This window comes from Vombatus ursinus, unplaced genomic scaffold (genome assembly GCF_900497805.2).
Source record: "Vombatus ursinus unplaced genomic scaffold, bare-nosed wombat genome assembly UNPS02014883.1, whole genome shotgun sequence".
Classification (NCBI taxonomy): Eukaryota; Metazoa; Chordata; class Mammalia; order Diprotodontia; family Vombatidae; genus Vombatus; species Vombatus ursinus.
Window position 1 is genome coordinate 229,941 of NW_020954661.1, and position 24,969 is coordinate 254,909.

Sequence of the window (24,969 nt, forward strand, 5' to 3'; positions counted from 1 at the left end):
TATAGCCTATATCAGATTGCTCATCCTCTTGGGGAAGGAAGTGGGGACAGAGAAGGAGAAGAATTTAACATTCAAAAGCTTATGGAAGTGATTGTTGATAAGTTAAAATATATTTTAAAAAAGAAATGATGAGCAGGTAGACTTCAGAAAAACTTAGAAAAACTTATATGAATTGACACTGAGTAAAATGAGCAGAACCAGGAGAACATGGTACACAGTAACAGCCACATTGTGCCATGACTGACTTTGATAAACTTGGTTCTTCCCAGCACTGCAAGGATCTAAGACAACTCCAAAAGACTCAGGATGGAAAATGATATCCAGATCCAGAGATACAACAATGGAGTCTGAATTAAGATGGAAACACACTATTTGCTCTCCTTTTCTTTTGTAGATTTGTTTTCTTGCTTCATTCTCATGGTTCCTCTCATTAATTCTAACTCTTCTTTACATCATAACTAATGGGAAGTATGCTTAATATTAATGTGGAAGTAAAATCTATATCAGATTGTATGTCATATTGTGGAGGAGGGAGTGGACAGAGAGGGAGAAAATTCATTTATTTTTTATTTTTTATTAATTTATTTTGATTTATCAATAATCACTTCCATATGCTTTTGAGTTTAACATTTTTCTCCCCATTCCCCCCACCACCCTCCCCAAGACAGCCCACAATCTGATATAGGCTATACTTTTATATTCGTATTAAACATATTTTCACATTATGTTGTAAGTAAAAATTAAAACCAATAGGAGGAACCATCAGAAAGAGGAAACAAAACTCAACAGGAGAGAAAAAACATAGCAATTCAACCTCCATAGTTCTTTCTTTGGATGTGAATAGTATTTTCCATCACAAGGCCACAGGAGATGTCTTTGATCCTTGTATTGCTGGGAGGGGTTAAGTTTATCAATATTAGTCATCACACAATAGCTGTTATTGTGTAAAACGTTCTCTTGGTTCTACTCACTTCACTCAGCATCAACATATTGAGTTTGTCACATTTTATCCAGAAGTTTGTTATACTAATAATTCCAGGAAAGACTCCAATGAAATAAATGTTCAAAGGCAGATTATAAGTGATGTATGACTAGTTAATGGAAAAAATAGACAAAAAGAGAAAAAAGTAGAGAAAGGAAGAGGGATAGGAAAATATTACTACAATAATCTAATTTTATACAGGCAAAATCCATATAGAAATAATTTAACTCAAGGCATTCCAACAAAATTTTTCCTTCTTTTCAAAATGTTTCATGGACTAGAAGAAAATGTATTTATGAGGAGACACCTAGCATGGGATCCTCTTTCTAGAACTCACTAGCTGATGAAACATGAACTATACATTTATCCTTTCTCCACATTCATTTGTTCACCTCTAAAATAAACATATCTTAAGTTTCTACCTCAGAGGGCAGTTGAGTACATAAAATAAGATATTTTTTGGAGGACAATATTTCAAGCCTTATGGGGTTTACATAAAAGTCAGCTCATACTGTTCCTTCAAAACTCAGCTCAGTTGAGCTCAATGTTTAGCTCCTGCATCATGAAACTCTTCCACCCTACTTTGTATTATACTTATCAGTTCAAATTCTATATGTTACCAACATCAATATCCTGAGAAGGAATCCTATTCTTTATGGGTCACAGAATCAGAAGCACATAACTAGAAAACTCCTCAGAAACCATTTATGTTAATTTGTAACTGGAAAGAGTTGCCCTCTAATATATTCTATAGGAGATTGGGGTTAACTAGACTTTTTAAATATTCTCAAATGAGAGGGAACACATCATTTTCTGAGGCAATCCATTTTCAAGTGTGTTCATGGACAGGTTACTAATTATTATGAAGATTTTAAAATGGCCTTAAATCTGGATCTCTATAACTTTCAATTCCTCCTTGCTTTGTCTTTGGGTCAAGTGGAAAAAAAAAAGAAATCAAAAGACAATTATTATTTCCCCCCTCAAGTCTGATCTCTTGGATAAATATTCTTGCTTCATTTAACCTTTCCTTTGATGGTGTATTACTGAGACCTTGAATCCTTTTCACTGGCCTTCTCTGGATGCCCTCCAGGTTATCTGTACCTACTCCAAAATTTGGTCAACAGTTTGGGACACACTACTCCAGCTGTCTGACCAGGAGAGTATCTCAGTACTGTCACATTCATAGCTCTTGCTATGATACAATAAGATAGCCTAATTCAGTACTGAGAGGTGGTACTGCATAGCAGATAGACAGAAGGCCTAAGAGACAGGAGGGACTAAGTTCATCAGTCCCCAACACATACTGTCTGTGTAATCAAGGGGGAATAATCTAGAATCAAAGATGATACAATGAATGATGAGGGACAGTTTATATTCTATATAGTAAAATAAACAATTTTATATTTTAGGAAATTGAGGCACAAAAAATTAATTTCTTCTCCAAAATCACAAAAGTAGTAAGTGGAGGGGCTGATATTTGAAACCAAATCATCTGACCCTAAACCCACTCAATTACAATAAATGTCACTGTTTTTAACCTCCTACATTCTCCAAGATTATAAGCAGACCATTATTTGCCTATCTGGCATTGGTAGATGGAGTGTCCTGGTCTAGAATTCTTTAGTTTCATGAAAGAGAAGATTGGAAAATATAATATCATGGGTATTTTTGATTGGCATATACCAGTACTGATTTTTGTGGAACTTTCTGTCTGCTACCCTATGTGCCCAATGTTTTTCAGGTGAAATTGTTTTTAGCCCTGGCTCTCTCAACTTGTACTTGTGAAATCCAACTTTAAAGCCAGAGATTATTTTTTAAATCATTTTATATTCAATGTCTTGTAAGAAGTCTTGAAGAGGATCTAGGTGATTAAGAAATATTTGTCAAATTAAGCTCATTTAGACAAGGAGATACCTATGTTGGCACTGGATAAGTCAGAGAGGTTGTACCCTTTGGAAACAAATTATTCCTACCCTAATGGAGCCTAGAGAAAAGACTCATCATCCTATTCAGGGCTTTAGGCATGGTTAGAATAGAATTCCTTCCACATTACCATCACATTTGTGGAAGTGGCCCATAGTCACTAGATAGAGATAAATACATACACACTCACAAATCTATCTATATTTCTTACATCTATCTATATGTCTGTCTATCTATCTATCTATTGATCTATCTATCTACCTATCCATCTATATCTACTGCCCCTTAGAATAAACGGGTCTCATAGCTGCTGTAAATTCTCTCCAGAGCATCAAATCAATGTCAACCCTTGTAAGAGATCTCAATAGAAATGGACTTAGAAGAAAGCCAATCTTCCTTTTGATAGAAGGATTATGAAATTGGAATCTGTGTACCACAAATGTTATCTACACAGATTTAAAGCATCTGCAAATGTGGATGGAAAATATATATTTCTTCATTTACACTGATTTCTAAATGAAATTGTACATCTTTTAAAACTATTATATTTATTTATGTATTATCTTAGAAAGGGTCCCCAGGCTGTATCAGACTCCAAAAGGGGGTTATTATATTAAAAATATAAAGAAAAAGAACTAATACATTATTAAATTTTCAAAAGCTGTTAATCTAGGACTTTAATCTCATTTATAACATTTTCTCTGCTCCCACCTAAGTGTAATGGAAGTACATGAAGTTCTTGGAGGGGAATGATCATGTACCTTTGTTTAAAAACCTACTTTTATTTTATTCTACAGCCTATTAAATGTGCTTAAGTCACAGAATGATGGAATTTTTGAATTGAAAAGGTAGTCAGAGATGTTGGAATCCAATCAATTAATATTATAGATAATGAATTTGGGGTTTTCAGAGGTGTCAAATGATGGACACAGAACTAATCAAGTAGTTCAAGCTAGGATTCAAGACCAGGTATTCTGGATTCAGACCCAGGACTCTTTCTATGGCCTTCCTCTCCTATCTCCTTAAAAGTTGTAAAACCAGATATTAAAGACTCACTAGGTCTCAATAGAGAAATAACAAAGAAGAGAGAATATGGCAGTACTTTCAAGTGAGTTTGAGGAGCAAGGAAAAGGTTTAGAGCTTTCCACTTTTATGTTTTCTATATAAAAAAGACACAGTCAATATTTCTTAGATTGAGTTAAATCTGTTTTTGGAGGGCAAAATAAAATGAACACAACAACACATATATTCCATTAAGGCATTTCTTAAAAGTATATTGATTACCTTGATTATTCTGTCCATTGCTAGTGATATTGTTGTAAATGAGACAAATTAGATGATGGGATAGATAAAAAAAGAAGTGTTGATTCTAGAGACTAGGAATCTAATATTGATTGTAATAGAAGCTCCAATGTGATTTGAACATTATTATTCAATCTCTGTGAATCAAATTTTCTTCCATAAAATGATAATTAAAATGAATTAAAAGTCCTCTTTGATAGTCAGGAATGATAATATATAGGGAAAGGAATGATTAATGCAACACAATGAGGATTTATGATAACACTTGAAAAAGTCTCCTTTCCATCATACCCCAGCAAAACTATGTTTTTCAATAAATAATCTAGTACAATAAAAATGGTAATAAATCTCATTTCTGTGATGCTGAAATATTTACAGACATATTCCTTCTATCACCTACAGTAAGAAAACAGTGAAAATCAACTCACCTCTCAGAACAACTTCTTTATCAACCTATCCTCTACGAGAAGGGACAGGTTGGGAAGAGGATAACAGCATAAAAAATTGTTAGCCAACACAGGAAGTGGGTGTTTTGGAAGATAATCTGATATTCATATCAGGTGTTGTAGTGGGGCAGTAGAGGGTTGAACTCAATAATAGAATTACAAAGAAGGGGGTAACAATACTTACATTTTCTCTATATAAAACATCCACTTGATCCTTGCATGTTATTCTCTCATTAAGGGAAAAAAAATCAGAAGCCTGAAAATCTGGACTGCTGCCTGGGAAGACAGTCCTAGCAAATATGGTTTCATGTGGTGTCCCAAACACTGTCTACTGTAACACAATGGCTCTTTCCTCCATTACAGGAAGGCCATCATTTGAATGGTAACTCTAACTTGTTAGAATGGTAGGGAGGTCTAGTGACTGAGATTCATGACTTCTCTCACTGAGTCAATGTCAAAACAATGGCAAATACATATCTGAGGCTACTGACTCTAGAGTAAACATCTCAGTCTGGAAAAGGCTAACCAATCAGGTTCCAAATTTAAAGGAATATAAGGAACCATAGGGATGGCTTCCCAGAGGATTTTGGACTCAGCCACAAATTAGGCTTTGCACTAATACAAAAAAAAAAGTCTAGAAAAAGAAAATTATAACCTTTTTAATAAAACTTTGGATATATAAACAGAAGCTATTTGAGTAATAATGCAATTTGTTCTCTGGTTCTAAAATCTTGGCAGATTTCTGTTATGATTTCTTGAAATACTATACTTAGGATCAGAATTTTTGACATGACTTTCAGGTAGCCTAATTATTCCTAAAATATCTTTACTTAATCTGATTGAAAAATGTTTTTGGTCTGGCTTTTTATTGTTTTTTTCCCCTATTTTCCAAATTTTTAAATTGTTTTTAATTTGTTCTTTTTTAGTTTTTTTATTTGTGTGCCCAATTAATTGATCTCCTCTCTTTCTCTTTTATTTATGTAAGTATTTAGAGGTATAAAACTTCCCCTAAGAACTGCTTTTTCTGCATCCCATAAGTTTTGTATGTTGTCTCATTATTGTCATTCTCTTGAATGAAATTATTGATTGTTTCTATGATTTGTTGTTTGACCCAATCACTTTTTAGGATTAGATTATTTAGTTTCCAATTATTTTTTAGTCTACCTTTCCATGGCCCTTTATTATAGATAATTTTTATTGCATCATGATCTTAAAAGGATGCATTTACTATTTCTGCCTTTCTGCATTGGATTGTGAAGTTTTTATGCTGTAGTACATGGTCAATTTTTGTGTATGTGCCATGTACCACTGAGAAAAAATGTATATTCTTTTGTATCCCCATTCAGTTTTCTCCACAGGTCTATCATACCTAACTTTTCCAATGTTCTGTTCACCTCCTTAACTTCTTTCTTGCTTATTTTGTGATTAGATTTATCTAGTTCAGAGAGGGGAAGGTTGAGGTCCCACATTAGTATAGTTTTGCTGTCTATTTCTTCCTTTGACTCCCTGAACTTCTCCTCTAAGATTCTGGATGCTATACCATTTGGTGCATATATGTTTAGTAATGATATTACTTCATTGTCTATGGTGCCTTTTAGCAGGATGTAGTTTCTTTCCTTATCTCTTTTGATAAAATCTATTTTTGTTTTTGCTTTGTCTGAGATCAGGATTGCTTACCCCTGCATTTTTTTTACTTCAGCTGAAGCATAATATATTTTGCTCCAGCCTTTTTCCTTTCCCCTGTGTGTGTCACTCTTTTTCAAATGTGTTTCCTGTAAACAATATATTGTAGGATTATGGTATTTAACCAAATCTGCTATATGCTTCTGTTTTATGGGACAGTCCATCCTATTCACATTTACAGTTCTGATTATTATCTATGTCTTTTTCTCCATCCATTGAGTTTGATAGGGGAAGTTGAGAGTGACTACCTTTTTACTTCACCATCTTGGCTCCCAGAAACAGAAGTCTTAATTGTTTACAATGCCTCTTGTTGCCTCATGGTATCATTAGCTCCTATTTTGTCAATTCTCATTTTTGGGGAGTTATTTTCTTGGAAAAGATTTTGTATCTTATTCGAACATATTAATTATCTTTTTTCAAATCTTTCTTGTTTATTTTCCTATTTTTTATCTAATGGTCTCATTTGCTTTGTTCTTTTTCAAATAATTTTAGATTTGTTAAACTCTTGCTTCACTTTTTTCAAGAATTCTTGTTGAACCTTGAGCTAAATTGTGTATTTTTTTTTCTGTAGTTAGTTTTTGTCCTTCCCTTTCCAAGCTATTGACTTTCTCTTGTATACCTCTCATTTCTTTTCCAATATTTCTTCTACCTCTCTTATTTGACTTTTAACATCCTTCTTGAGCTCTTCCAAAAAGACCTTTTGGGCATCAGACCAGATCATATTCCCTTTTGAGGTTTCAGTTGTGGGTTTCTTGACAATGTTGTCCTCTCCAACATTTCTGCTTTGATCTTAACTATCCCCATAATAATAATCTATGGTAAATTTGTTTTTGCTCATGGTGTTTGCTTACTCCCTGGCCTTTAAAAAAATTGAGCTCTCCTGCTGGGAAGCATGAGACACTGACCCAAACTTCTTGTGTTGGGTGCTCGGGGCCTGGTCACTGGCTTTATGTGCTGGGTCCTCAGATGCTGTCAGCTGGAGGCTGTAGGGTTCTGGCAGCTTACCTGGTGTTGGGCTGGAATCAGCAATACTGGAACTCTAGGGGTAGGATTGGCTAGTGTGGCCCCTGGTGGTTGCCTACTCACCCAGACCTTTTGCTCCTTTCTTTGGCTCTTTGCAGTTGTATACTTCACTACTCTAGGATGTCTCTCTGCCTGGGACTTTCCCCCTTGGAGTTGTGCTCCCCATAGTTTTGCTGAGACACAGGGAGACTTGGCTGTCAGAGAATGCTGTGGCACAGTGGTTTTCTGAGCCAGTTTACACTGGTTCACCTGCCCCTACTGAGATACTTGGGGGTTCTGTTGTTGGTACTTGCCTGTTCCACCACTAGGGGTTCAGGATCTCCCCTAGGTGTGCTAAGGTGGGGCTTTCTGCTAGATTGTTGGGATGTCTCCTGTTCTGTAATGCCTCCCCTACCCCAGAGTGAGACGGGCCTTTTAGGTTAATCCCCCAAGCTTCTGGGTTGCTACATTGCTGCACCCCATCTTTCTGCTGGTCCAGCTGTTCCAGAGATGTTCCTGGGATGATATATTCTGGATTTTCATAATTTAGTAAGTGAGGGTGAGAGCGACTTATTTCTTACTCCACCATCTTGGCTCCTGGAAGTGGAATCTCTAAATTATATATTTGTTGAAGGATGTTATATAGAGCTTTCTGGGTCATTCTCTTTGTATGAGTTTAAATTTAGGGCAATTTTGCCACCTTATGATAGGATATGTTTTTTGCTCATTTTTATAGTCTTCTTCTTGACTTATGATTTTACATTCAGATTGTTATCTATTCACATCCTGTGGAAAGGTCCAGACTTAGCTTTTGTCTTCTTTGTTGCTTCTGCTGCTTTCTTCTTGTATTAAGGCTGTTATTCTGAGACTTTTGACTGGGAAATCTGCAGGTTTGCTGTGCTCCCAAAGTAGTGTGAACTAGGGTAAATACCATTCACTTCTTTCCTGATAAGAACTCAGCAAGAGCTTGACCTACTTTTAAGTCTAAGCAATGTTCTTGTAAGCTTGCCCTTATTGGACAGGTATTCAGCTGCTGGGCTCAGATGAGCCCACTGGGAAGCTCTGCAAATTCAAAGAACTGCTGATTCTCCTTTGTTCTAGAATTTCTGCCCTGATTAATGCATTGAGAACATCAGACTGAAGAGTTGAGAACCCATTCCTTCCCTATACCAGAACTATTAGAGATGCAGCTTAAGCCTTGCCTACTCCTAGTAGAACCACAAGGTTCTACAACACATGTTTTGCTCTTTGTAATCTAAGTTACAATCAGTATCATCAATGAATTCCATGAAGTTCTTGGACAATTTGAATTCAGAGTATAGATAGATAGATAGATAGATAGATAGATAAATAGATAGATAATAAATAGTTATACAATATGTATGTCTGTAAATACACATATCTAGATTTTCATATGTGTATGCAGCCCCATAGATATATAAACTGCCTATAGCCCAATGGATATTTGCAATGAAAATTGAGTTTAAAAAAGTTATTTTATTTATTTGTTGCTCTAAATCTATAGCAAAGCATAAGAAAATATATTACTGATTCAGGTTAATTACAAAATAATGAAGTTATAGGAAGCAAAATATTGAAATTAAAATAAAATTACTAAATATCATACCAAAAGATATACATTCACTGATAAAATTACTAAAATGTTATTATTTCAAATGTTTTAGCAGCATGTCCCAATATGTTTTTTTTTCCTTTAAAACTTGAGTATATACTGGTAGGGGCAAACAGCTTTGTACATATATCAGTAATTTTGCATGCTCACATTCCCACACAAAGAACTGTGTGTATTTGACTAACCTGCAGTATTATCTAAAATCAGAAATGCTTTAAATGTAATAGCTTAGTCCTTGGAATATTTATTTTTCGACAAATGGCCTAAAATAATTGAAAACCAATTTTTAAAAAAATACTTTTGTGACTCATGCTTTCTTAGTGGTCCACCAATGTATTGTAAGTAGTTGATGGTTGTAGTCTTTCAGAGTGTGAGGATTTTAAAGCCAATTAAAAAGCTTGGTTATTTAAAATCCCTTCCAGCACCATCACCCAATAGATGTGTTGGGAAATACTTAGAAATTTTGCATCCAGGTTAAGTGTTTTTTTTTTTTCCTTTCCTTCCTTGGGAAAAGTAAGTTTAGGAAGGCATTTTTGTAAGGTGATCCTTTTTGCTACAGATGTAATAGCTTCTGGGTCAAAAGGTATGAATAGTTTTATAATCTTTGGGAAAAGTTCAAAGTTGTTCTTCTGTATGGTTAGACCAGTACATAACCCAGCCAATAGTTCATTATTGTAGCAATTTTTGGACCTCTCCACCATTTATCATTTTCATATTAGTAAATCTGATAGAAATGAGATGGTATGTTAGAATTGTTTAATTTTTATTTCACAATCAATTGTGATTTTAAAGCATTTTGTATTGCTATTGATGGCTTTGTTTTGGTCTTCTGAAAACTGCCTGTTCATATTCTTTGACCATTTATCAGTTGAAGAATCAGTTGGCTTCTTCAAGAAATCAAATATTACTTATGTTTTTGTGAAATTAGGCCTTTATCATCAGAGAACGTTGCTATGATTTTTGCTTAGTGTCCTGCTTTCCTTGTACTTATGGCAGCATTGACTTTGTGCAAAGTTTATTTGATTTCATGTGATCAAATTTTCCATTTCATTTCTCATAAATTTCTTTCTTATAAAAAAGGGAAAAGGACTCATATGTTTAAAAATATTTATAGCAGCTCTTTTGTAGTGGCAAAGAAGTGGAAATTGAGGGGATGCCTGTCAATTTGGGAATGGCTGAATGAGCTATGCTGCATGACTGTGATAGGATAATATTATGCAACAGCAAATGATAAGCAGGTGGATTTCAGAAAAAAAAAAAACCTATAATGACTTACATGACCTGATGCATAGTGAAGAGAACAGAACCAGAAGAATGCTGTACAGAGTAACAACAATATTGTTCAATAAAGAAATGTGAGTGACTTAGCTCTTCTCAGTAATACAATGATCCAAGACAATCCCAAAGGACTAATGATGAAGTATACTATCTGTTTACAGAGAAATTGATATTGTTTGAATAGAGACTGAAGCATTCTATTTTTCACTTTCAGATTTTTTTCTTTTATTAGGTATTCATGTACAAAATGACTAACATGGACATGTTTTACAGAATTACACATGTATCTGACTGCTTATCACCTCAGGGAGTGAGGGGTAATGAAGCAGGAAGGGGTAGAATTTAGAACTCAAAATTTTAAATAAAAATGTTAAAATATTAAAAAGAGAGTACTTTATCCTTTCTTTAGTGCTTGCTTATACAACAACCCTGTGAGGTAAGGAGAGCTAGTTTCATCAAATCCTGAATTACAGATGATGTAAGTGAGACTGAGATCATGCTACTTGTGGACAAACTTTTTATTGTCACATACTTTGAAAACAGCAGAGGCTAAACCACTGCAATGCTTCCCTGACACTAATCCCAGGGCTCTTTCCTTTTTTTCCATAGTTTTTTTTTTTATTATTATTATTTAATGCTTAGAGCAATGGACTTACATCCATAAGATCTGGTTCCTCATTAAAAAAGAAAACATGGTCAGGAAGAAAAATTGTCTCCAGAGAGTAGAGTAGGGCAAGAATCCTGTCTATTTAAGAGCCTTTGCTCCATTCAACTCAATTATCTTTTTAAATGGGAGTTTGTTTTTTGTGACTTGGCAATGTTTCTAAAAATTATTAATACTTAAAGAGTGGCCGTATAAAATAGTGGGAACTGAATGTGAAGAGAGAACTATGTTCATTGGAAATTAGAAACTTATTAGTCATTTGACCTTGAACAAATCACTTGTATTGCTTGAGTTTCAATTATTTCCTCTGTAAAATCAGGAGAGTTATGTGATAAGGGATGTTTTCTAAAAATCATAAAGCACTACATAAATAGCAGCTATATGTTCACAACATTTTGTTATATAATGAAGGAAACCATATGAATATGATTTTATCCCAACAAGAAAAGGTAAGTAAGCTGTAGTCTATATTTGTAACTTTAATATCTCTCCCTTTTGACTAGAGCTTATTGTGATTAGTTGATTTCTAAGCTCTCTGACACCAGAAAATTCAAAGATCTTACTCAGAGACCAAGATTCAGTAAGGACAAAGGAAACATTCACATGAAATTCTAATAGCAATCTCGTGTTCCAGAAAAAAGTTTACGATGTGCAAGCACTTGTGTTATGCAATTGCGCAGCACTATTAGATGAAACAAAACCATGGACAGGAAAGCATTTGGAAAAGAAAAAAGCTCTCTCTTTCTCTGTCTGTCTCTTTTTGTCTCTCTCTCTCTGTCTTTTTCTCTTTCTGTCTCTGTCTCTTTCTCTGCCTCTGTCTCTGTTTGTCTCTCTGTCTCTGTCTCTCCCTGTCTCTTGTCACTCTGTCTTTCTCTTTATCTCTGTCTCTTTCTGTCTTTCTCTGTCACTGTCTCTCTGTCTCAGTCTCTCTGTCTCTGTCTCTCTGTCTCTGTCTCTCACTTTCTACTTCCCTCCCCTTCTTCCCCCCCCCCATAGGGGACTATTCTCTCATTATCCTTATTGCTATACAGATATATTGAGTTAGAATTGATTAAACAAGGTATTCACAATGAGTATGAGATATAAAGGAGGAGATTTATTTTGGCTATTCATTCTTTGCTTAGACTTAAAAGAATGATGTTATTTTTAATGTGAAGCAAGTAGTTCTAAAGGTCTTTTCATGACTGGGGAAATCCAGGTAAATGACCTGCTTAGTCCCATATTTCCCTTTAGATATTAAATGTGTTGACCAACACATTTCTCCTATGAGATGACTAACCATCTATATCTATACACCAAGTGAGGAGCTCCCTACAACCCAAATGTATGCTGTCCATAGGAAAAAAAATAATCAATTTTGTTAAATATTTCTTTTTAGCAAGGATTTTACAAATAAGACTTTCCTTGTCCCACTTGCATTTTATTTTTAAAAACTGTCAACTTGCCAGGGGTGATACTAGGGCAGAGAGATCATTGAAACATCATTTTCCTTGGTTGTTCCCTATGATTTGGGGTGATGTTAGGTGACTCCCTGACACATGGAACCAACAGAGCTGATGTTCTGTGTTGTGTAACAATTCCTCTTACTACTTTATTAATGACTATTGTGTTTTATACCACAGACATATCTGGTATAAACTTCATCTGTAAACCCATAGTCATTTTCATAGGATGTCCTTTATCTGATCTTAGGATCTAAACACACTCTTTATCACATTCCAATGCTACCATGAGTTGGTGGTTACCTCGGCTTTTCCATGTATGCTGTCTTCCAATGACTCAAAAGACCTAGACATTGAGAGACACACATTTCCCCAGTTTACCTAAAATGCAAGACCTGCCACAAAGAATTTTACTCTGCAGGAATTTTATTTCCACTGGGCACACATTATCAGATCAGAACCAAAAGTATCTGCCTAAGCAGATATGAATATACAAATGAACAAAGAATAGAATGAATTGAGTAGAAAACTATGTCATTCTTTGATGTTTATGTTTACCTTCTAAAATATTTCACATCAAAAACATTTTTGTAGTATCAATACATTATGTTTTCTACATCAACTCTAACTTCTTAGGTTCCTTATTGAGAGTAGAACAAGAAAAATAAATTTTTCAAGGTGGGGCTGGTTTTGTATTTCCTCAATAATAATGACTACAATGATAGAGTCAGAGTATTTAGAGCTAGAAATGATCTCATAACTCAAAATATGAAAAAAGGATTTAGAATGGATATTTAACATTGAATATAACATGTTCAGCATATTAAACATCTTTAAATATGTATCATAGATCACAAGTACTGAAAACCAGGACTCTGAAAAAATAACATATTATTTCAAATACAGGACAAAAAGTACAACCAAGCATGTAATATATATTTATGATTTCATAACATAAAAAGTCCAAACAGGATATTTAAAAAAATTAACAATCTTAAAGTTATCTTAGTCATTATCTAATCTAACCTGTCCACTTGTCTTTTCAGAAACCATGTCCTAGTGAGAAACAAACAACTTTCTTATTAGCAATAACTAATTTAAAAGGTAGAATATACAGAAAAAATGGCAGAGAAGAATCTGACTCTCATGGAAGAATTTATTCTCTTAGGATTTTCTGAACTTCCCAACTTTCAAGGGCTTCTTTTTGTTATTTTTTTAGTCATTTATGTAAGTATCCTATTAGGGAATGGTCTCATCATTGTGATCACCAATGTGGAACCTGCTCTCCAAATACCCATGTATTACTTCCTTGGAAACTTCTCCTTTGTGGAAATTTGTTACACATCAGTCACCCTCCCCAGAATGCTTATGAATCTTTGGAGACAGAAAAGAAATATTTCTTTACTGTCATGTGTGGTACAACTGTGTTTCTTCCTTATTCTGGAAGCCACAGAGGGCTTCCTCCTGGCAGTGATGGCCTATGATCGTTATGTGGCAATCTGTAAGCCACTCTCCTATCCTCTAATCATGAACCACAAGATGTGTGTCCAGATGGTGATTGGCTCCTGGGTCATTGGAATTCCTGTCTTAATAGGGCAGACCTACCAGGTTTTCTCTGTACCCTTCTGTGGTTCTAACAAACTCAATCATGTTTTCTGTGACATGCCCCCACTAATGAAGTTGGCATGTGCAGACCCCTCTGGGGATGAATTCTTTATTTATATTGATTGTTTCCTGTTCGGTTTGATTCCCTTTCTATTGATACTCTTGTCTTATATCAGAATCCTCAGCACTATTTTGAAGCTCCCATCAACCACTGGCAGATCCAAAGCCTTCTCTACTTGCTCATCTCATCTTATTGTCGTATGCTTATTCTATGGCTCTGCTCTCATTGCATATCTGCAACCCAAGTCCAGTTACTCAGGCACAACAGATAATATCTTCTCTCTATTCTAGGCCATCGTGACCCCAATGGTTAACCCTATGATATATAGTCTGAGGAACAAGGACTTCATTGAGGCAATGAGAAAACTATTTTCTAAATGTATAGGTAAAGAGTAAAATAATTTAACTTGCATATTATTGTCTCCTGAGCCATTTCCCAAGTTTTTCTTCCTTTTTTTCTTCTGTATGTCTTTCAAACTATTAACATTTTCTCCTTGTTATATTAAATCATTTGGCATTCCTTTTCTCAGTCTCTCCATGATATCACATTTTTGTGTGTAATGAAAGAACTAACTTATTTTTAATGTCATTGTGGTTGTTGTTTTCACACATTATTAATAAGGGTCTACCTTTCCACCAAAAGTGTAAAATTAGGGAAGCTAACTGATGTTTTGGATTGAACACCAGCCTAGGAGTCAGAGTCTTAAGTTCAAATGCAGCTTCAGACACTTATTAGCTGTTTGACTCTGGGCAAGTCACTTAATCCTGAATGCTTCCCAAAAAAAAGTGTGAGGTCACTCTGACACTACTACCTAAACAATCCAGATGAAAGTCATGCAGTGTCTATAACAGGCACTTATATAGTGGCAATGATGATATCTTCAAGGACAATGATTACAACTGTAAGCTGAGGCTATTGAGAGATTTTCCTTAAGTATGTCACAAAACTTCCTGTCCTATCTACATCATTTTCTTAGTGTTTCTAGATTGAAATGAGAATATTATCAATTTTCTTCAACCTGAAATGTTGACTGTGGTTAATTAAGCTATGGAATGTGTGATTAGTTTGCATTGTACTAGCTTCTTTGTAAATCAGAGACATACTTATTCACTAATAAATGTGATAACTCTTATTGTTGTCTTTATATTGGGGGGTACACATGGCTGGATTTGGGAAATAGGAACCTTATCTCATTTCATTGCAGTGCTCACAAGATTCACTGATAAATTGAATCATTTTGTCAATTAATATTATTCAAATGAACCACTGCACATCTGTTTGTTTACTTATGATTTAAAATACTAAGAAGGAAAAATATATTGTTTTTCTAAAGAGTAGGTTTTGGAGAAGTGTCTTTTCTATATTGATTTTGGTCAAATTGCTCTGTGTGTCTGTGTGTGTGTGTGTGTGTGTGTGTGTATTAATAAATATATTATTGGTACAATATGATCTAAACCAGTCAGAAGCTTGCAAATGTCAGAGCAGAAGAACAGTTAGCAGAATATTTCTTAGATTACAGCATTTAGGACTTACACTAAGCTGAAAGTTTGCAAATTCCAAGCTTAATCCACCCCCTGAAACTCTTGAAGAAACTAGAGACCAGAGAATATAAAATAAGAAAAACAAAAACCAAAACAAACAAACAAAAAAAAACAAAAAAAAAAACCAAAAAAACAAAAACAAAAAACAAGGTATTCTTTCTAATAGTGTGCAGAGCTTGGTCCCGATAAAAAGTGAAAATATAGAAGACATTCTTGAAAAATGAGTTAACTAAAAAAATTACTAAAAAAACAAAACTTGCATGACTTAGAACTTATCTCACTGATTCCCAAAAGAAAATAAAAACAGAAGAAAGTTACATTAAAGTACCTTAACTAAACCCCTAAGAGGACAAGACAAGTTGACCTCAAGTTCAAATAAATTTCCTAGAGCAAATGACACAAGAAAAATCATTTTTGAAACAAAACTTAAAATATAACAACACTGTAAAAAACAATGTTTTTGAAAAATGTAATCAATTTTTACTAAAAGGGAACAGGAAAGGTAATAGATAAAATGTGCAGAGACAAAAGTTTTTAGACAAAAAACAATATAGGCAATTGTTTCAATTAACTATGGCAATTCTAAAAAAAATCTGTTTTTTCAATGTTAGGAGAGTTGATAGTGTGAGAGGGAAAATATTTTTAGCTGAGAAATTTTAAATTAAAAATACATTTTAATAAAGTGTCATTTTGAGGCAATTTAAATTTTAAGAAAATTTTAATTTAAATCATAATAATTAAAATTATATTTATATTTAAAATTTCATTTCAAAATTTCAAGTGAAACAAAGGTTTTAAGAAAATATCAACTGATTTTATAAATGAAATGTGAATGCTAGAAGAAAGAAATAGAAAAGTAAATGAAGCTTTGGATGAAATACTGGAAGGAAGAATTAAATATTTTGTATGAAAGGTACAAAATTGTATGAAAGTAATAAACTCCTTTTAAACTATAATGGGGAAAAGAAACAACTGGATTTGTGAGAAATAAAGATATATTAAAAATTAAGACATACAGGAAAAATAAGATATTGAATGTCATTTCAAATGCAAAAATGTGAGCTGAAAAGCAGTTAAAAGATAGAGAATTTGAGAATTATTAGAATACACAATAGTAGGACAAAAAAATGAGACAGTATGTAATATTTTCTGAAATCAGGAAAATAAAATCCCAAGAAGTAATAGAAAAAAATGAGCCTTCAAAATAAAGTACAAGAATATTGGGCGTACATTTAAAGTAGTAGTCAGTAGTGTTCAAATATTTTTAAAACATTATCAGATTAGAAAAAGATATAAATAATGAAGGAAATACGTGTACAGAAATTTAGATAGTCAAACGCTTTTTTTTGTTTGAAACTAGAATTAGATGATACATTGAAAATCACAGGAAGAATACAGAGAATTTGTGTATATAGCTTGTATTTAACAAAGCAATGGATTTTTGAAGATATACAAAATGTGTTACCAAATGATAGATATATTGAGAAATGATTAGATGACATTTTTAGATCAGATTTATAAGCCCCTTGAAGTAACCCAGTGATGTTCTTACCTTTCACCTTCAGAGGCAAACTAGTTTGAACTTATTAAACTCACTCTTCTGATATGTTCAGACCACTCTCACAAATTGGAAAGCACAAGAACTCTTGACCCCACTGACAGAAAGGACTTGCCTAATACAGCTCAAGGATTGTAATTAAATGTATCTTTTGCAAAGTGATGTTTTTATCATAATTTAAATATATATATACACACACACACACATATATATATATATATATACATACATATAAAACTTTACTCTGCGTTCCATAAAGTTGTTTGTATACTTGAAGATACCGTATGTTAAAATGAAAAGAACAAAGCAAAACAAAGCAAAACTTGGTGTCATGTAAAAAATAATAATGATTTTTCTCCTAGGACCCCTCACTCCATCTTTCAAACAAAAAGAGAAATGCAATAGTGAATGCATAATTAAAATTGTTTCGTGATTTTACATCATGACTGTGGCAGGAAGGAAGATCTTCTGACTCTTTCAAGTCTTATTTCCTCAAACTTTAGGTACAACATGGATTTAATATGATTCCTAACTTCTGATGCTAACAGTATGTATAAGCCTAGTGTTGACCAGACAGATAGATAAGTAGATAGATAGAGATAGAGATAGATAGAATATGGATCTATCAATAAATGAATATACCTATATTGACATCTAGATGGAGATATTATATAAAAGCTTGTGAACTAAAATCCAGGGTTCATGGCTAGAATTGAAATGAAAATGAAGTACCTTGTGCCTTTGAGTTCTTGCTGGTGACAGTGTGTTGCCTAAGGAAAGGTTGCTAGGGGTCAGTCTGGATCTTCCATTTGCCTCAAAACAACCGCTTCCACCCTTTGGCACCAACACAAGCAACTTCCATCTCTAGCTGCCAGTCCAAACTGCCAGATGAGATGCAGAGAATCTCTGGTGCAAAGAACAGCTTCCCTTTGACTTCAGGAATCCCATCTCCTGCTGTACCTGTACTTTGATGGTAAAAGAGTGATGACCTCCATTCGTAATGAACATTCTCATACTTGGTCATGACCTTCACATCCCATGTACTCTGAACTCCTATTGGTCATCTAAATTCCATTCCACACCCCCTACCACCCAATTGCTAATTTCAATCCCCCTCCACCACAACACCCGACCAAAACTCTGCTCTCCAAAGCTACTAATGATCCCTTAGTTGCCAAATTCAATGATCTTTTCTCAAACCTCATTCTCTTTAACATCTTTGCAGGCTTTGATGCAATTGATCACTCTCTTTTCTTTGATATACTCATCCTTCTAGATTTTCAGGAAACCATTATCTCCTGCTTCTCCTCTACCTATCTCACTGTTTTTTCTCTATATCTTTTGCTGTATCCTTTTCCAGATCATGTCCTCTAACTATAGCTATCCCTCAGTATTTTGTTTTGGTCCATCTTCTCTTCTCCTACTACTTCACTCAGTGATCTCATCAGCTGCAATGTATTTAATTGCTATCTCTGTGCTGATGATTCTCAAATTCACCTACCAGCCCCAATATCTCTGCTAACCTCAAATCTCACAAATGCAATAGCCTTTCAAACATTTCTAATTGGATGTCCAGTAGACTTCTTAAACTCACATGTCCAAAATAGAACTCATTATCCTTTCCCCTAACCCCCCACACTTCTACCTTTCCTATTACTGTAGAAGACAACAGCATCCTACCAGTCCCTCTGGCTTGTAACCTGAGTCATCTTAGGATTTTCACTACCTCTCACCCATCATATTTAATCCATTATCAAGGCCTGTAGATTTTCTCTTTTCAGCATCTCTCATATATGCCTTTTCTTTATTCTGACACTGCCAACACTGTAGTGCAGACCCTCAACTCATACCTGGATTATTGAAATAGACTACTCTGCCTGCCTCAAGTCTCTCCCCATTCTAATTCATCCTCCATTCAACCACTAAAGTGATTTTCCTAAAACAGAGGTCAATTCATGTCTCACTCTGCCCCACCCCAATAAACTCCAAGGGTTTCCTATTGCCTCCAGGAATGAATACAAAATGATGTTTGGCTTCAAAGTTCTTCATAACCTAATACCCTTCTGTGTTTCCAGTCTTTTTTATGCTTTACTTCCTAATATATATTCTTTGATACAGTAGCACTGGCCTCCTGATTCTTTCATGAACAAAACACTCCATCTCTTTGGTAAAGGCATTTTTTTTGGCTGTCTCTTGTGCTTGAAACTCTTTCCTTCTTCTGCTCCAACTACTTACCTCCTTTACTTCTTTTAAGTACCAACTAAAGCCACCTTCTACAAGAAGGCTCCTCCAACTTCTCTTAATTCTAGTGTCTTCTCTCTGTTAATTATTACCCATTTATAATGTGTATAACTTGTCCACATGCATACATACATATATATACATATTATATGTATAATCTATATCTATATCTATATCTATAGATATATAGATATATAGATATTTGTATATCATCTTTCTCATTGGATTGTAAGCAAAGTTTAAAGAGATGCAGGATTCTTGGCTCAGTAAGAAGACATATGAAATTCAGTTTTATGCTGATAGTAAGAATCCAAAGTATGTTTAAAATATCCTGAAGGCTATTTATGGGCCAAAAACCTTCAATTCACCTCAACTACTTAATTCTGATCAAGCCACACATGTCACTGAGAAGGCCAAGATCCTTACAGATAGGCTGAACAGTACTGTAGTGTTCTCAACAGGCCATCATCAATCAATACTGAAGCTAATGAGCTATACCTCAGGCTGAACTCAATTCCTTTCTTGATGAATTTCCAACTGCAGAATAGGTTTTGAATGTCATTAGGCTTCTCTAGTGTGGCAAAGTGCCTAGGACTGATTCCATTCCAGTAGAAATCTACAAAGCAGGGGTTCCATTGCTCTTACAAAAGCTTATAGAAATCTTCTGGGTTATATGGCAAGAGGAGGTTACCTCCTAGGAGATCAAAATGTCTCCAATGTCCTTCTATATAAAGGAAAAGGAAATGGGATTTCCTATGACAACGATTGTGTATGAGTGGGGGGGGGGGGAAGTGCCTCTCTTTTAGTCATTGCTGGTAAGTCCTCCTTAATTGATTGATCCATCAACTGCAAGATGGTCATCTCCCCAAATGCCAATGTGTCTTCAGAAAGGCTTAGGAATGTTTTACATTTTGTTTGCTGCCCAACAACTCCAAGAGAAATGTCAGAAGCAGAAGAGATGTATGCATACAACATTTTTCAATCTAACTTAGGCCATTGATGTTGTGAGTTGTGAAGGCCTCTAGAAGATCATAAAGAAATGTAGTTGCTCAGAGAAGTGCATCACTATTGTATGTTACTTCTATGCCAACATGCTTGCATAGGTTCTATATAATGGACACTGCTTATGCACTTTAACAGTCATCAATGGAGTGAAGCAGGGTTGCATACTTGTACCCATACTTTTAGCATTATGTTTTCAATGATGTTGTCAGATGCCTTCAATGAGGATGAAAATGGCATCAAAGTCAGCTACCGCACTGATGGTAAATTATCTATCTTGAAAAGACTACAAGCCAAGATTAAGTGGAAGTAGAGTTAGTACATTACTTTTTTGTTCAAAGATGATTGTGAAATATAGCCTGTGAGGCTGAGATGCAACAAAATATGGATCAATTCTCTGCTGCTTGTTATAATGTTGTGCTACCAAGAAAGCAGACATTCTCCACCAGCCAGCTTTACACAATATGTGGAACTATTGGTTATATCAAATGGAGGAATCTTGAATGCTGTGGATAAATTAATTTACTTTGGCAGTATATCTTCCAGGGATGTACACACAGATGATGAGGTTGACACACACATTGCCAGAGCTAACTCGACATTTGGGAGGCTCTGAAGGAAACTGTGGAAGAGAAGGACTATTAGGCTGTTACCAAGCTGAAGGTCTATGGAGCCATTGTGCTGACCTCATTGTTGTATGCCTGTGAAACCTAGAGTGTCTACCAGAACCATGCCAGAAAATTGAACTGTATCCATTTGAATTTTTTGTTTGTTTGATATTTTGGGCAATGTCCAGTGTCACACAGCTAGTAAGTGTCAAGTGTTTGGTCTGAGGTCAGATGTGAATTTAGGTCTTCCCAACTTCAGGGCCAGTGCTCTGTCCTCTGCACCACCTAGCTGCCCCCATTTGAATTGTTTTAAGACAATTCAGAAGATCACCAAGCAGATAAGGTACTAGACACTGAGGCTCTTTCTCAAACTAAACTGCCAAACATAAAAACCCTAATTAGAGACAGCACAATTCCTATGGGCTGACCATTTTCTTTACATGCCAAATGTACATTTACCTTAAAAACTTTTTTAGGGAGAATTCACACAAAGTCGGAACTCATATGGAGGTCAGAAGGAGTGATACAAGACCATTCTCAAGGTTTCTGAAGGAGTTTGGTATGAATTGTGAAAAATGAGAGACATTGTCACGGAATCATATAGCACAATATGCTCACATCATAGAAGATGCTCTATTGGCAAAGATTTACACTATTAGCAAAACAGAATTTCACCAGCTCCAAAGCAACATGCGATGGTCAAATGTTGAGACATCTTCCTCCCAAATGGTCATGCAGACTATTTGTGCCTGACCTGTGGTAGAGCTGTCTTAGTTCTATTGGTATGATCAGCCGTAGCCAGACACACTGCACATTGGTCCTGGCATCATGATGCCATTTTGCTCCTCTTCAAAGAATGACAAACAACAATAATTTGTAAGTTCTTTGAAGGAAGGAATTATTTTTGTCTCTTTGTGTACCCACAAACTTAGCACTATGCTTGACATGTAGTAGGCACTTAATAAGGGTTGACTGATTGATTGAGTTAGGTCCTCATAACAAGTATACCTCTAACCAGGAATATTCTAAAGTCTTCCTGAAATGACTCATAAGAGCCAATTTTTAGATTTCCAGACTCACCATTTATACTTAGGAAAATGGAAAATACAAAATCTTAAGGCCTAGTATTCTATTTTGTAGACTGTCTAGACTTATGAAAGTAATATGGGAAATGTTAATAATGCAGATAAATTTTAACGTGTGTCATGTGTACATTTTTGAGAGGTAATTGGTAAACACATGCAAATGGATCTCTATTAATTTACATCCAAATTGTATGACTGTAAAGGCTGCTCTAATCAACAGATCATTGAATTTAGCCCTAGAAGGCACTACAGAGCTAATGTCACTCAAAACTCCAGCTTTAGTAAAGAAAACAAGGTCTAGAGAATTGATATAAATTCCCCAAGATCATAGAAGTATTTATGAGGAGATCTGGGATTTAAAACCGTCTCCTTTGGTATCTTTTGTTACTTTATTGTTTTACCTTTTCACAGCTCAAATTCCTCCAGTGAATTATTCCAAAGCCTCAGAGAGGAATCATATTTACTGATTTATTCCACAGATAAATGTTACAGAGAAGAAGAGAACGTTGATCAAATGGTATTTGCATTTTTGCCAATCAGTGAACAGAATCTTGTTTAAGTCTTAATTTTTGCAGGTAGCCTTTCCTAGTCCTCCTTGATCTTAATCGTTTCTCCATGATATTGTCTTCAATTGATTTTCTATTTTTCTCTATGTACATAAGTATTTATATATCATCTCCTTTATAAAACTGTGAGCTCCTTGAATGCAGATTTTATTTTAATTTTCTTAGTATTCCCCACACTTATAGGAGTACCTGGCAAAGAATCAGGGCTTAATAAATACTTTTTGACTGACTAAAATCCCAAAAAGGTAAACTCATTTGGCAAATTGAACATAAATATGGTCTGGGAATACTGGATTTTCAAAATCAGATCTTCTGAGTATGTAACCATTCTCTTTGGATTACATAGAGCTTCCTTATTGTATCCATTAATCAGACAGGACACATTTGTTAAATGCTTACTATTTGACAGAAAGAGCCATTCTAGATACTGTGTATGCAAAGACAAAAGCTAAAAAGTCTTTACTTTTGAGGAAGGTTTACAATCTAGCTAGCTGAGATGCCATGTACATATTCAAAGATGATTGTGAAATACACAACCTGTGAGCCAGAGATGCAACAAAGTATGGAAAAATTCTCTGCTGCTTGTTATAATTTTGTCCTACCAAGACTGGATACATTGTCTTTTGAGGAAGATACTTGTATCTGAAGGGATCAGCAAGAGTGTCATGGAGCAAGTGGTATTTGAATTAAGCTTTGAAGGAAATTTAATTATAAGAGCTAGAATTTAGAAGGGAAGGTAATCTACTCATAGGGGAGAAGTAGTGAAAAAGCCAGAAAGATTGTGATTTGTCAGCAGTAATATTAAAAGCAGTTTCACTGGATTGTACTGGCAGTCAATAAACATTTATTAAGGAACTGTTAAGTATTGGGGATAGAAATATGGAAAAGAAAAATAGTCCCTATACTCAAGGATATTATACTATAATGTACCCAGACCTCTTTCCTTGTATTCGGCAGGAAATGAAAGAGATTCTCATCCAGAAAGGGGTGGAAGTGCTGAGTGAGCAAGTGAGTAAACTGGAGGAGCTGCCTCTCATTGAGCATCCTGACAGCATCCAAGTGAAGACCGACAAAGAGACTCAGCCGGGAGCTAACCTGGTGATTGTCTGCAATCAGATTAAAATCAACTCCTCTGCATACAGCAGTGCCCTGGGTGATCAAATGGCTGGTAATGGTGCTTTAATGGTTAACAATCTCCTCCAGGTAGAGGGAGTCAGTAGTATCGATGCCATTGGAAACTGTGCTAATGTGAAGGAACCCAAAATTAAGTACCATGCCTGACTACACAGCAACATTGTTGTGACCACCATTGTCAACAGTTTGAAACAGAGAATGGGAAAAGTCAACACACAAAAAGGAAGCTCAAATGGGTTTATTTGGCCCAGGACCATGATGAAGTTTAAAGGAGTGCATCCAAGTGGGAAATGAGGAAATGATTGAACTGGGCAACTCTCCTTCTATGGAGGTTTGGGGAGGAACTTTTTACTCCACCCTCCAATAAGAGGAGTGGAGTGTGCTAATGAGATGTGAGTACCAAGGGTGAGGTGATTTTTGTAGGATGGTGAGATTTCCAATCAGGATATTCAGTAGGGTGTGATGGTGAATTCTAAAGGATTGCAGCTGGTAGGAAATATGTGGGAAGGGGAATAATGTGTAAAAAGTAATTCATCTCTGTTCCATTTGTGCACGAACATTGTTTCCATATCTCTCTGTTCTGGAATCTAATATGTTGTAACAGACTTCAGCCTGGATATGTTGGCATGAAATATTGGACCATAAAACTTAAATCAATCAATCCACTTATTGATAAATCAGTCAAGCAAAAAGGTAACCAACATTCATCAAATAAGTGTTTATGATATCCCAAACAATGTGCTACACACTACAAGTGTGAGGACAAAGAATAAAATAATTCCTACCTGCAATGATATTACTAATTATAATGATCTAATGGATAAATACATAGCATAAATACAAAGTTAATCAACACGTTTATGTGATCAAGAACCAGCAGGTCTACCATCTACCCTGCCTCCTTCTTTATGTACTGCCTCCCCCATTAGGATGTGAGCTCTTTGATAGCAGGGAATGTCTTTTTTTCTATTTATATATGCACATAGCGAACACTTACTGAATGCTTTTTTTATCCATCAATAATTCAGGAAATTTTTAAAGAAAACTGCTAACATATCATGAGCAGGGAAGAAGAGGACTTTCCTATACTTGCAAGAGCTAAAAGACATAAATGCTGACATTATAGTGTTAAAAATCAACTTTCATAAACTAGTTTGAAATGGCTCCAATATAGTACTGCACCAAGAAGTCACAATGCTGATCAGTATTTGGC

General features: G+C 35.1%; 1 protein-coding gene across 1 annotated transcript; it reads left to right on the forward strand.

The window, feature by feature from the left end:
- The first annotated feature begins 13,477 nt into the window (after positions 1-13,477).
- Positions 13,478-14,311, forward strand: LOC114028458 (olfactory receptor 10AG1-like). The gene has a single exon (XM_027842693.1). The coding sequence runs from the start codon at positions 13,478-13,480 to the stop codon at positions 14,309-14,311; it is 834 nt and encodes a 277-aa protein (XP_027698494.1).
- The last annotated feature ends 10,658 nt before the right edge of the window (positions 14,312-24,969 follow it).